This window comes from Grus americana, chromosome 2 (genome assembly GCF_028858705.1).
Source record: "Grus americana isolate bGruAme1 chromosome 2, bGruAme1.mat, whole genome shotgun sequence".
In the NCBI taxonomy this organism is placed as follows: Eukaryota; Metazoa; Chordata; class Aves; order Gruiformes; family Gruidae; genus Grus; species Grus americana.
This window is the reverse complement of record NC_072853.1, coordinates 116,502,225-116,517,813: the sequence shown is the minus strand read 5'-3', so window position 1 is coordinate 116,517,813 and position 15,589 is coordinate 116,502,225. Positions and strand designations below refer to the sequence as shown.

General features: G+C 38.1%; 1 protein-coding gene across 1 annotated transcript in view; it reads right to left on the bottom strand.

Moving 5' to 3' along the window:
* The window catches only part of SEPTIN7 (septin 7), an 82,361-nt gene that overhangs the window by 26,572 nt on the left and 40,200 nt on the right, over positions 1-15,589 (bottom strand). Inside the window, exon 3 of the mRNA XM_054814643.1 lies at positions 1,034-1,140. Coding sequence (XP_054670618.1) covers positions 1,034-1,140 — 107 coding nt within the window. The remainder of the gene's footprint in view (positions 1-1,033; positions 1,141-15,589) is intronic.

Below are 15,589 nucleotides of genomic sequence, written 5' to 3'. Positions count from 1 at the left end.
TAAAAAAAAACCCATTCAATTTTACAGCTTTGTTGAGCACCTTGCATACCCTCCTAACTCAACACAAGGCTTCATCACTTTATGACAACTCTAATTGCATGGTCACTTCAGCCACAGTGGAAGTGGTCTGAGACTGTCATATTTTGCAGCTGGAGGAACTCTGCTGGACAACAGCAGCAATGGCGAGCACCTCCAGTCCTCATCTGTACAAAGTAACAATTATCACAAGCTATCTTCACGGAAATCTTAAAGAAGTGCCTGACGAGCATCAAGAGAGATGAATGGAGCTCATTCATCCTTATTCAGCTGCACAGCTGTGGAGGCAGAAAATACCCCACTGAAACATAATGATTTCCTAAACTACCCACAACACTATTTAGTTATTTCTTAGTATTAGGGGTTTTTTTTTAATAAGCTTTTTGTAATACAAAAAGTATGCTTCTTTTCTTGAGAGATAATCTTATTGATCAGTAGCAAATTATTACACAAAACAAATGGATCAGGTCCAGGTTTTTAGTCTTTGACTAAACATTATGGTTGTATCATGCACTTGCAGGAACCATCATCTTTGCTTATACAAGTCTAGCACTTGAAGTCAGCCAGGTTCATCCTGGTCCCAGATATGTTTCAGAACAACAAGTTACAATGGGAGGGGACATACCACCACAAAGGGTAGAGGTTGCAGAACATGGGATTTAGTGTACATCTATGTATTTCTACACATATACTCAATATCTTAATTGATAATAAAACATTCAATTTCTGAACAGGACTGCACCCATATGATGTTTCTAAAGTACACATAGCACACAAAGTACTTAAGGGTTCCCATACTTCAACAGGCTACAAGCTTTGTAACCTGGAATTTTTGCGTAGCTACAGTACACTGAAAGACACACTGTGTATTACCTAGTGGTTCACATTCTGCCTAAACTTACGTGAAATATAGGTGCTTATGTGGCAACTGTATCCCCTTACGTTACTAAATTGCAAGTTAGGTCCTTCAAGCTGCAGTTTCTTCACCCAGACATACCTGTACAGTCTTTTTAATTCTGTGTGAAGGACCTGGATACTCTGGAGAATACAATTCTGTTAAGAATAATGAGTTGATTAATGTTGATTTTCCCAGTCCAGATTCACCTAGAAGAAAACAGAACAGTTTCAGTAAAAACAGAAGTATCACACCAAGTATAAACATTTAGATCTACATTTCAAATACTCCTGAAACTTACTACCTGAAAACATGCACTGCACTCTAAGGCTTTAGGAATCTATCACCTTTTCCAATTTCAAGGAAAACCTTGCAAATCCAATTGTCACTGTTGGATTCTATAGACATTCATTTTTCTGATCACATTATGTACTGAATGCATTTAGCACTTCTCCATCGCTCCCATTACAACATACAGAGATGATATTGCCCCACATTAAAGTTTATAAACAAGCTATCTTCCTGGTATTACTTCCTATCATGACGCCAACACAGACTAACCTATCTCCTTTATTTCAAGTATTTTTTTGAGGGTCTTATTGTCAGAGAGGGGGGAAAAAAAAAAAGAAGAAAAAAAGAGAGAAAAACAAAAAAGAAATCAAGATTATTTTGCTCTAACTTCTAAAACCACAAAAGCTAAAATGAAGTTCCAGAACTATGTGGTTTGCCTGGGAATTCTGTTGTTGTTGGGGCAGGGAAAAGGGATTGCATTTTGTTTGGTTGGTTTTTTGGTAATTTGTTCATGAGCAACAATAAGTCAGCCTTGCTAAAGAATCTAGAGGCACTACTGCCATGACAATCCAAGCAAATACAATTACAATACCCACAGCAAAAACTACCCCCCCCCCATTTACAGCTCTACAGAGACAGGAGCAAGAATTTCAAATCAACTACTTATTACAGAATTTAAAAATACCAGTCTTTTGCTTAGTTTTCTATTGTAAAGAAACTACTTCAACATGACAATTCACACTGGCATGAGAACGAAGGAAAAAAGTATACAAAAGTGATACTTCCAGTTCAAGTTTTCATATGCAGTGCTGTTAGTACATTGACCTAAATGGGAACAGTCACACAGAAATTTGCTCTTAAGCTAACGAATTTGAGTGCAAACTACTGGTGACGTACTTTCACTGAGTGAGGAGAATGAGCTGCACTGCCTCCACACTTTGAAAAGAAAAAAACCTAGCCTCCTAATCCTCCCCATCCCCAAACCAATACTGGTCGGTTTAAAGAAAAAACTCAGAAAGCTTCACAACTTGTCTTGAGACACATATCCTGGGTTAATGCAAATAATCAAGAGTTACAAAACAGAAAGTAGTTACGAACCTCAGTAGACAAGACCTTGTCTCCACTTTAATAGCCAGCTCGATTTCATACACAAGCTAGCTTACACACATCAGCCATCTCAATTACAATAGTGTAGCTCAGTCTCTGCAGCACTGAACAGAGCAATCTGATTAGCTATACTGTAAAGGGATTAGCAGCTGATGAAACATTGCAACCAGAGCTCCTGCAGGCCAGCCACGCTATTAGCGGTGCTTGTTCTTCAAACCCCACCCTGTCCCACAGATGAGCTAACCCATGCTGCAGCCAGGGTCTGGCTATGGCCAGGAAGATGGGCTGCGGCAGCCAAGGAACAAAGAGATGCTCAAGTCATAACCTCAACACAGCAGAGCTGGGAACACTAAACGCAACACAACAGCTATATGCGAGCCAGAGGAGACAGGTTTGCTGACAAGCATTTAATCACTGCCACTGCAGAATTTGCCTTTTTCAGATGCATTCAACATTTCCCTACGTGGTAAATACAGTGCCTAAAAGTGTCTGGCTGTAAGGGACACATCATCTACTCTGAACTCACAAGATCTTTTGGGCATGGTCAGATAAAGCTGAGAGGCTTCCCTACAAAGTTTGCAATAGAAGGAAGCTTCTGAAAAGCACAGCTTTCCAACCTCATAGCTGCAGCCAGTTTAAAGCTTAACCTTCTCCCTCTCGCAACTCTGCTCAAGATGCTTGTTATCATTCCAGTTAAACTGACGAGTTTTTTATCCACCCTACTGAACCCCTCAAGAGGAGGGCTCTGGTTTTGCAATGTGCAATTCATATCCTTTCAGTGAACATCGCTTTTTTAGTTGGCCATAATCTTGCAAACGGCTCTACTGCACTGTTGAAGAACGGTTTGCGTGTCAGATTCTACTTTAATACACAAAAAGGGTTGTCTCTTCTTCTCCCTTCTATTAGGGTTACTGCTGGTCTTAACATACTACAGAATTTGAAATGGAAAACACTCAGAACAACCGCTTCTCCCAAAAATCACAGTGCTTGTCAAGTTGCCACTGAAATTCAACATATGGAAATAAGATTTTCAGCTTTGAAAGAATGTGATGGAAAACCAGCAGCTCTCCCTAGATGGTTCCTGCAGCTGTGGCACTCCATACCAAGTAGTTCCTGAACTGCTGAAGCATTACGCCCTGATACATTTGAGGTTTGTTCCTCCCACTCCTTACAGCAGCAAGGATGGGAAGGCAGTTTTGAGCTGAAATTAGTGAAAAGACAAGTATGCTAAGGGTATTTATGCACCACTTTGTCCTCAAAGGTGCCCAGCCTCATAGATACTCATACCTATGCTAACTTTAATCAGCCAGTGCAGACTGTAACAGTTTAAACTGCTTAACTGCTGCCAGTAAATGAGGTATTACATGTAAGTGTGTGCATCAATACACCAATCCTGGATGCAGTTGTACCTTAGACCATGTAACAGTCAGCATCTATGATGGTAGTAAAAGGCTATAATATCAAATAAAACAAATCACTGAAACGGTAGGTAAGAACCATAACTGAAACATTCACTATTGTACTATGGGGAGTCATGCTGCTTCCACTGTAATCAAACAGGAATTTCTCTGCTGACTACAGAGGAAGCAGAATTGGAGAAACCCAAGTGAACAATTCTAGTGGCCTTTTTGGACACATTAAAATATCATGATCTTAGCTAGAAATACGGCAAGGAAAAAAAACACTCCACCAAACCAACCCCTCTGTTCTTCCCATGTAGAATATTGCTCAACCCAAATTCAACTTAAAGGATTCCCTACTGGAAAGGCCGGGAATGCAGCTTCCAAGGATGCAATGGGCTATGAATATGATCAAAAAAAAAAAAAAAAAAAAAAAAACCAGAAGAGAACAGGGAATACAAGTGGAATTTACTTCGCCTTAACATTAAAAAAGACACATCCCAAATAAAATGCATCTTCCAACTCTCAGTAAGCATTTCTGATGAGATTTTGCCATTTCACCAGTAGATGAAGTGGCATAAGGATGCAATGTAATAGAAGCACTTCAGCAGTAATAACTTCCAATCACTCAATGCATCATGATACAGTTAGATCTAGCTGCCGAATTTAGAGTGAGCGATTTTTAGAAATATCCTATGCCTTCTGTTTTCAGCATGAAATGTTTTGTTTCAAAAAGAAAAGAAAGAAATACTTTGACTTTGCAGGGTCATCCTGAATTCAAGAGTTTATTATTTTTGGTATCCAGCTACTGCTTTTACCTTGCCCTCACTCTCCCACTAAACGTTTCATATATGCCTCAATTTCTTCTGAACAAATACACAGATCTTTCTTCATTTTGTGTCTCATGTTTATCAGCAAATTAGTGTTTCAAAATTTCAGTATTTTCTCAAGCTGTTTTTCCTCTATAGTCACATTCAAATACATGGAGCTGGTCACTCTTGTTGGTAGAAACAGGCATGTACTTTTACTAACATACTCCTGTCAGTCTTGCAAAGGACAGAATCTTTTGTCAGCCCTTACAGGACTAGCAAAAGTTCCAACTCTTCTCAAGTCCATGAATTTCTAAATGGCTGTACAAATTCTGGAGATTTTCTTACACACTTGGGTTAAGAATTACCTGTTGACAATTAGCATCTTTATACAGATGACCCATGGCGTATCATTTAAAATTAACATTGGATAACAAAATTTCTTCTGTGAACAAAACACTGACCAAGTACTTTCCTTTTTCTCTACACAGATGAGACTAGCTGTAACATGAGAAGGGAACAAAGAAACCCCATCCCAACACATTCAGCTTTTTTTTTTTTTATATCTCAAACGTAGTTTTGAAGGGTCAGAATAGACCACCAGCAACCACTGGAATGGTTTGCAAACAATGGTAAATAGTCTCCAGAATAACATTAAAGCAGACAAGTATGGAGAACAATTAAAAAACTGGAACAACGAAGTGCACTTCATGGGAATGGGGGAAAAGCAGTGCTCCAGAGATGAAAAATAAGTAACTCAGGTTGTTCTCAACTGAGCTACATTAATCTCCTCCCTATGATAACAGAAGCGAATTGTTATCCTTAAATCTTAACGATGCTGCTTCTTTCACCGTTCGCTGTTGTGGCACGTTGAGAATGTGGCATATTTCCAACCTCCTCCAACTTTTCATTTTCAGCCTCCGCCATTCTTACTCAAATATCTACAAGAGAAATGGACAAATAGTCCAGTCCAACCCAGTTTTCAGATTTATATGTAACTTCTTTTGGAAACTGCTAATTTCTAATTGATATATTACATCTCCCGAAAATACACCACACTACATCCTCTAGCTACCACATCACTCTGAAAATCCAGGATCAGTTTTCTGCTGTGATCTCCTGGTATTTTTAGGATCTTGCTTTCTAAAAATCAAAGCCCTGAACTTAAAAGCATGACTTACATTCTTAGATTTATGACCCCACATGAGAGTTCGTGATACATATCAAGTGATCAAGATCACTAATCAACATTGAACATTCTCAGTCTGCTCTCTGCATGGTTTATTTCCTACCTTCTCATTAAGCAGGAAAGAAATTACTCTTGCAGGAATCACCAGAAGTTTTTCCTATTCTCCACTAACAATTACTTGGCAATCCAGCAGTCAAACAGTACTTCATGCTCATGCCCTGTGACAGTCAATTGCACCACTGGGAATGTGACCACACTTGCTATCTGTACTTCAGAATTTCACAATGTTTTCCCAAGCTCCAGGTGGGATGACAAGACTGCCTAGGAACCACCCACTTGCAAGGAAAACTCTTTTGGTGCTCGCAGCATCATAAACAGACACTTCAGTTAAATTGCTCAAAGAAGTATGCTTCATGTACTGTCACCAAGAAGATGATCCAGTCTCCGTTACATGAGAATGTTAGGAACTGCAGATTCAGAAGGTGGGTTAATTGCTAACAGCTCTGGTGGGCGAGAGACAGTAATTCATCCCAGTGGGGCTTGTAACTTATTAGAGACAAGTCACCAACACAAACATCCCAGGGTAAACAAGTTTTCTACAAATTGCACAACTTCTTTCAAAGCTTCCACTGCATTCTAAGTAGAAGTCTATATTTAGAGTTACCTTATACAAATAAACACAAGCTGCAGATGGTTTAGTGCTTTATCAGAATGAAGATACCCAATAATACATTTTTTCTCTGATGTGAGAGGACAGAGATTTTTAATGCATTTCATAGCCCCAAAGAGTTATTACAAAAGGATCGAATTCAACAGAAAAATGCTGTACTTCACAACCTACATATACAGAATGTTTACATCAAAGCATATTTTATTTTTAGCAGGTGAGCCATTTTTTTCACAGATTTTTTTCAATTTTATAAATTGTCGTTACTGTGACAGTTTTTGCTTAAAATATAATCCCATCAGTTTGATGCTGGTGACTCAAAGAGGGGTAAAAAGCTTGTCAGAAGACATAAAAAATAACGCACTTCATCCTCGTGCAATTCACGGTTTATATGCATGACAGCACCTGCAGCTTTATGCAAATGTGCAATGGTTTTGATGGCACTGTCACACACAGTTTTTTGCATTTATACAGAAGGGAAGCTGCATGAATAATCAAAGAGCCTGAACTACACTGAATGGTATGATGGAACCATCCTCTCACTGAGGGGGAAATGATGCTCTGCCATGTTATTATAGATGACCACAAAAACAGAGACTACAAAATGCTTTTAAGTCTGATTTTAGAAGCTTTCGCAAAGGCTAGTTCCTGTCTTCAGTACTCTACAAAATAGGAACCAACATTTCAATAAACATACAGGAACATCAAACGAAACCCATCAGGAGGAGTGGGAGCAGCACTGTGCTACACAGCTGCTCCCACATATCTACAGTTCCATGTAGAATCGTGTCATGTGAACTCTTGCAAAAAGTTCAACTTTGTGTTTTATTGACCTTTATAAAGAGAAAAAAGGCAAAAGCTCCACCATTTCACAACTTGAATTTGGAGCATAAATTATAGAAGTAACATCTGTTAGAACCACAAAGCTGATCTTACCAAACAGAGTAACAGGCAAGTCTACTAGTGATAAATTCACTTTTGCCTATCAGCAACTGCATCAACAGCAATAAAATTTCAGCATTCAGGATACAATAAGACAATTTAATCAACTTTCTTAGAGCAAAATTTAAATTTTAAGTGCAATAACTGAAGACAGACTCTTGGCATATCATTCTTGTCACATCATTCTTGTCACAGATGCCATTTAAATAATTCAGAAAAGCCATTAAAAGCAGGGAAGAGAAGTACTTTAGAAGAACATTGTAACAAACTGTAGATAGTATTTTTCAATTAAAATTATTTCCCCTCAAAGCAGAAGCAGTTCTAGCTTTCTACAACTGACAGATTAAAATGGTCATAAAGCAACCACTGAACTTCACAGGTGAGACTTTGGCTGCCGCCAAAAGACGTGGTTCCCTACTCCCAACCCACTACTTGTACTGGAATTCATAATGCAATTTGTGTCTAGTAAAATAAAGAAACCGAAATCCCAAGTTTCTCTTCATTTTTAGTTCTTCAGCATGACTGCAGATGAGAAAAAACACCCCGCAGCATTAGTCCACCCATATCTAGTATCAAAAACAGATGAAGTGTGACAACCTGGGCTTCAGCATCCAGGCTTGCATGGAATTACAGGTATGCAATTAGCAGCTGCAGCCCAAGCTTGCCAAAGCTTATCTCACTTTGTTTCCTATATTAGTTAAAAGAAAACTCTTATATCCGATCAAGCTGTAGTCATACTGTAATGTAGTTTCAGAGACATTACAAGCAACAAGAAGTTGTCAAAACTGACTTACATGGAAAATATGAATGCACAAGCTATCCGTGAAATAACTGGGTTAAGGGATTCAACTGGAAATGACAGAAGCTGCAGAGCTCCAGGACAACAAATTTATGATTAAACCCCATAACCAGCACATACCTTGAATTTTCACAGGTTTTGACAAAGCCAAAATAGAGAGCCTTAACAAGAGAAGAAAAAAAACCCATATTGCTTCAAAATAAAAGAAAGAGGAACAAAATAGTTATGAAAGATGCTAAAGGAGGGTGCTCTCTTTAAGAGAGGAGACCACCATCTGAGACCACCACTACTTGGTCTGGAAGAATTATCTGTCTAGAGAAAGCTGCAAAGCCAGACTTACTCTCTGGAGACATACACAGTGACAAATATAATTGATTAAATTCCCCAACTATATGAATTATAAAAAAAAGAGAGAGAGAGAAAAAGATGATAGGAACATGAAATTTGTCATCTATACATTACTATTGACAACTAACCGTACAGCATTTCCAGTACATACTTTCTAACTTTTGCTGAGTCAAGAATGAAAGGTATGTTAATCAACAGATCACAGATTAATTAGTCACAGTAGGATCTTTCATTACTTGGGCAGAAAAAAAAAAAAAACCAACCTCGCACAGCTATCTACATGCTGATGAGAAAATAACAAAAGTGTGATTGGGTTAGCTTAATCTTTAAGACTAAAATACTTGGTACAGATACAGGGTCAACACCTTAAAGACAGTATAGCTTGCATTACTCATATGCTACTTAAGAATAAGTAGTATTACAGATCAACTCGAGCAAAAAGACAGAAAGGTGAAGCACATTAGGTAGGATGTTACCCAAAAACCCCACCCAACCGATACACAGGCATGAATATCACGGAAAATTTCAAAAGGACAAAAAAGAAAATTATTTTCATTTACATGGAAACTAATGAGTCTCTACATTACAAAGAGCACCTAGACTGACTTACTCAACACTGCATCACCTCTTCCCTTGAAAACTTACACATGAACACAATAAAACCTACTAGGAAGGAAATGTTGAGCGCTCTCAAAATATCCCAGGTGGAACACTCTACTAAACCAGTATACAAAAATTTGTTAGAGGACTGAACTTAGAAAATTTCTAATGCTAATCAAAATTTCTTTCAACACCTTATACCTTGTCTCTTGATACTTTCTATCCTTAATGTCTTTGGAAGCACTTGTTATTGCAGGCAGCACAAAGGAAACTATGTTAGGACAAGACACTTAACTGGCACAAGTGGCAAGAGAAAGTTATAGATAGCTTGACAGAATTCTGCAAATTTACCCCAGTGATACTATTTTGGGGCAATAAGGAATGAAAAGTTAGGGCAACACCATTTGCAAGTAAGTTAGGACAATTCTGCTTTTCAATATTTGGTCTAGTGTTAGTCAAGCAAGGAGCAAAAGGAACAGAGAGGTGTGCTTTGCTGGATACGCTGCTGCCACTTCTAAGCAACCTTGGCAAAATACAGAAAACTGATACCCCCATTACTTGGGGGCGGTTACATGCTTTTGTTTCCATAAGACTGCTTCCACTGTAGTCATAAAGACAGGTATTTTATCTCTAACAAAGGCTGAGGTAGGTTGGAATAAGCTTGTGTGGTCAAGACTACAGCCTTTTTAATATAGTGAGAACAACTGTTCTGCTTAAGTGCTAAGACATTGCTTCCAAATTGCTGTTGCCATTATTTAGTTTTCTAATAATTACTTAGAGGAAAACTGAGCCACTTTTGTCGGCAACAACAGAAGCATATATTTACAAAGCTGAAAGGAAAATAGATAGAGGTCTGATGATAAGGTGATATCCTAAGACCTGTTTAGTGAGCTTGCTATGTTTTGCAGCAGATGAGCATGAAGGACAGACACAGGAGGTGGACAAGGACTCCTTCTGGAATTCCTGCCAGCTAGGGAGGACACAGCCCAGAGCCAAGGACACAGAATCAGGTCACAGGCTTGTCCGTTACAGAAGGTGAGAATTATATACAATGAAATTAGGCAAAAGAAACACAAAACATAATTCTTAAAATATTTTCCCACATAAATTCTTAAATCATTCCATCAAATGCAATGTAAAAAAAAAAAAAACAAAACACCCCACCAAAAAACCCCACTGACTTGGTAAGTTAGTGAAAAACTGAGATCCTCTTTTCTCTCTCAACATCTGCTGAGTGGTCAGCTACTGGTTTCTGCTATGCTTGACACTGATGTAGCAGAAAAGTGGTGAATAAGTGCTTGTCAATAGTCAGTTTCCTCTAAATTAGCAACATTGTATATATTCCACATTTGTCAGCAGTGTATGCCCCCAAGACCTAAAAAAATTACAGAAATCATGCAATTTCTCCTCTACTACAGTGTAACAGTATCCCTTTAAATTAGCTTTTTCAATATAAAATATCACAAAATCTCACCCCATCTCCTATTTCAATATTTATGCTACTCTAATTCCCAGTTTCACCATGGATTTTAAAGTAACTGTCAGTTTCCTCATGGATTTTAAAGTAATTGTCAGTTTCCTATTCAGATTTGTTGTTGAAAGTGGTATATCATATACTTGTTCATACTGAAGTAATAATTCTACTAATGAGACTTTACAAAAAAATTAAGAAAAGCTTCAGTGATGCATGGAAGTCCAAATAGGATACATCTGATTAACATGTAGTTATTTAACATATATGAAAGCTCCCCGTTTAAAAAAACTTGAGGTTTTTTTGAAAATACATACAGGTAAGATTTCCACATCCTACAAATGTTTTGTTTGAAAAGCACATCCTAAACAATTGACTTAAAGCCAAGATTGTATGTATGATAAATGATGTGTTATTTATGAAACTAAGTTGTTCTAAGACGAGGAACAAAGACTTGCCTTCATCCTACACCACACTGGGCAGCTGCTGCCACCAGTGCTTCAAAAGTGTCAGCTCAAAAGCATGTTGCCAAAGTGTAGAGTTCTGCCTCCATTAACATCAGCTGATCTGATGCATGACTTCAGCTGAGCAGTACTAGAGGCTGTGCTCTTTCCCTGAGCTCTCAGTTGTTTCAGACACATACAGAATCCACAAAATACAATGTTTAAACATCTACCTAGGAATATTTTTCAATTGCATCCTACAAGACTGACTTGTGCGCAGCTTCACTTCGTATTTTTAATATGAAGGTATCCATAGGATAAGCTGCTCTTCCAACTACACAAGTCTTAAAATTCTTTAAGGAAAAATAACTCGGACAAACAGATCCTTCATTACAACCACCACAATATAGTCAGTAATTATAATGCTGAAGATTTTTAGCCAAAAGCAAGCATTATTTCAACCCAACCGAAGTTCATTTTGACAATTTCCTGAAACAAATGCCTAATCACTGTCAGATCAAACAATACTGCCACCAAAAAAGAAAAAAAATGAAATTCTAGTCTCCATGCCATCCCTTCTTTGTGCTGACACAAGATTTTTCTTTTGCCATGCTGCAAACGGACTGGAGGCTAACCTTTCTTGCAGCTCCTAGAAAACTCTCCAGCTGGATTTGCACACTAATCCAATTTGGGCTGAGTGCTATTAGTTCTTTCAGCAGCAGCACAGACTTATGCCAGGTTAAAATCTGAACTTCAGCCTGGAGGAACAGCTGCTACTGTTGGATCACAGTTTTTCCTAATTAAACCAGAACAACACTTCATAAATGCCACTGAAGCCAGTATGCCTCTTCAAGTGCTTAAAAACGATGGAGAATCATTTCCATACTCTTATTAACGCAACTGACACCCTCTACGTCAACCAAACTTTCCCATCCAAGCATCTTCAAAAGGTTACCCACTATATTAAGAAACAGTGTGAAAAGGGAATTCCAGAATCTGTAAAGGAGAAGAAAAAAAAGAAGAATCCAGTAAAGAAAAAAACCCCAAAAACCAAACCAACACACCCAAACAAAGGAAAAAAACCCAACACCAAACCCCACTCTACAGAAAAACTAGTCGACAAGAGGCTGACCGCATATGGAATGTACAGTTTAATTTTTCCCCCCTTCACTTTGTTCTGTTTTTCATCAAGCAAGAAAACTCTTCCAGTTTTTTGGGGTTGATTTTTTTTTTTGGTAACAAATAGTATTCCAGTCTCATTTTCCTAAAAGTCACCATAGCCTGAGTTGGGAAAAGCAGCTGATGAGCACATAATACTGACATGAAAATACTCATTTAAATTTTACAAGTTTTAAAGATGTGCAATCACTGAAAAGCTAGGGAAAAAAAACGGGAAAAAACATAAACCTTGAAATAAACAACTCTAATACTGACTCCAGTGCCACATTAAAAAAAGTGGTTTCCTGTGCAGTGTTTTATCCATTAAGATCTGTGACACTAATCATCCTTGCCATGTTCCAATGGGAAACCTCTCAAAGGAACCAGCCATCCTGGAGACAGCTCTAGTTATTTTCCAATGGTAACTTCATGCTGGCCACATTACAGACCTACCAACATTAAAATGATTGAAGGAGGACTAGAAAAAGACAGTTTGCCACATCATATTCATCAGTGGAAAAAGAGCCATGTCACAGAAATCCACTGGTATCTGTATAAAAAAACCCCAGCCAGATGAGGTAAAGAACTGCAAAATAGAGTCATGGCTAAGGCAGCAACTGCCAATGAATTTGCATTGATTCTAATATTTTTGAAAAGGAAGATGCAAGTCTGGATTCTTCCTAGCTGTTTCCAAATGCTATGGCTAAAATAGATCATTGTGTAGTACAACATTCCTGTAAAGGGTAGGGGGGGATGGACACATGACTACTTTTACAGTTTCAATAACATCAGTTATTGTTCAAACTTACTATGATAAAAAAAAACAGGGCAAGTTTTTGTACTTGAATATCCATAGTGTTATTGGGAACTCAGTTCTCAAAAGCAAAAGGCAAGACAACAGCCAAGTCAAGATCACAAAAAATGAAGGCCTAAATGAAGTAGCCTAAAAGATAGGGAAAAGGAAGAAGTCATCAGATTCGGTAGTTATGTTCCACCATAAGGTGTCTTAAACATCAATACTCGTTAGAACGTAAACCAGTGCACAAGCACACTCAGGAATCAACAGAAAACCTGGGGTTGGGATGAGGGAAGTGGCAGAAAAAAAGTAGAAGGAAGTTTGAATAAAATTGAAAAGTAAACTGCTAGCTCTATCTGAAAATAACAGCTATACGCAGGCAGCCCCAATCTACACTGCTTCTGAACAAAGCTTCTCAACAGTGAAGCACTTAAGCCACGCAGACTAGTCAGAGAGAAAGCAAGGACAAGAGTCCTAAATTGAGTATCATACCAGGAGAGCACTACTAGTCACGCCAGCATCCAATTACGCTGGAGTGAAACAGTTCTGCAGAAAAATCAATCAGAAAACTGTGGAAAATGGTTTTAGGCAAGATTCAGACTTCAGCAAAAATCTCTGCTACGCTGAGCTGTGTCACAGTGTACATCAATAAGCCCTCTGCTCTCCCAAAAATATTCCTTCCAAAAAATAAACTCACCATAAACAACCACAACAAACTTACTCTTCACAGTATGCGCTTCAGGTTAACTACTTTTTACAGTTTGATCTAAACTCATCTATACTGTAAAATAAAGATCAAGGCTGTCACTACCACCCCTCTAAAAGATCCATCTTTCCTTCCCAATTTCCATGAAGGGGTGTGGGTTGTTGGGTTTTCCCCCCCCCCCCCTCTCCCCACTCACCTCTAATAATGCTTCATTTGAATTATAGGCCTAAACTGCTCCAGATATAATTCAGGAACTGAAGCGACCAACGGACTTACTCATAATTGGACATAACTTGCTACTTTTACCACCAGAGTTATGTTTCACAACATCCTCCACCCCCTCAAATGGAGATGCAGCACTGCACTCTATCAGGACACTGTACTTTTTATTTTTGAACTTACGTGTATAGTTGAAAGAAAATTCCCTCTTTAATAGCTAACTTCCTAATTACTGGAGGAGGAGCATCATCCTGCCTCTAGACTCCTGCAAAAAGAATATGACATGTGTACTCTTGTCTCTTCTTAAGAGTTAAAGGCTTCCCCTCTTCCCATCATGAACATGAGCTGTGCCTTTTCTGCTGCTTAAAACAATTCTGAAGGACTGGACATAAAGTTAGCATATTTCTGGGTCAAAATTTTTCCTAAAACACACCTAGCTATGATTCTGAGTCATTTAAAGCATATTCAATAAAGACTTAAGTTGAAACACTTTGAAAGTAAAGTATTTCAACCAGTCACTCCTGAAGTCCTTGTACCAGATCTAGTGAGGCATTTCAGCAAAAAAGCATATGCAGAGGTTAGGGGGTTTTGGTTGGTTGGGGGGGTGGAGCAGGGTGGGTTTTAATTTTAAAAGCTTCATTAAAAGCAATGATTAAAAGGGCTAGTTACCATGAGTCACTGAGACTAGATAGTCACCTGGATGGCTTCTTCCAGTCCTAAAGCACAATTTTTTAAAATTATTATTTATTTAAATATGAATAGCCCATAAAGAGTTACATTAAGATCTTTAAAGTGATTAGACAACAGTAATGTCTGCAGCACAGGAAGAAATATAAAGGTCATTTTCAGCTATAGTGCCTCTGATAGCAGATACAGGATACTCTTTAGCATTAAATTTGTTATTTTAAATCAGGTCAGATTTGCTTAAAGCTACATTGATTTCACAGCATTTGTATAGAAGCACAAGAAAAGTTGGTCACAGCTTTATTACCAACCAGATTTTAAAGATATTTCACTGGTTTCTTTTTGCTTTTAGGGTCAACTTCCTGAGCTTAAACATCATTACAACTATTGGCCTTTACTCAAACATTTGGAAACCCCTGAAGTCTACTACAGACACACCATACCTACATTCCTGTGTGCTTCTACATGCCTAATTGACCATCAAATATCACAAATGGGAACAGAGGGGAAAGAAAAACAGAAAAAAAAAATCATTAAAACCCCACCATCCAAAAAGGAAACAGAACTATCTGCTAATTTCCTCATTAGGAAAAGCAAACAGCAATCCCACTGCAGATCCTCAAGTGCTATCTCTCCACGCTAAACACCTGGACATTTATGGAATTAAAACAAACAAGCTTGAATCTTTTACTGCAGACAAGTTTGTAACAGTTGACAAAGCAATCTATTGGTAAAAAGTGGTCAGAACTACTCTGACTAATTCAATTTAACTTGAAATGTTTAAGTTACAGCTTACAGCCTGCACATTAAATACATCATGTGCTTTTATGGATTCTCAGAGTTTCTACACACAAAAACCTCCAGACTTCTAAAAGCAGGCACTCTGCTGCTTTTTCTCCTTTTAAAGAAATCAGCATCACTTCACAGAAAATATGAACTACTTCCTACATACAAGAAAAGCCAAACACAGTAAAATTTGCATAAAAAGTTGTACTGCAGGAACTAAGACTTGACTACACCTAAGGCCAC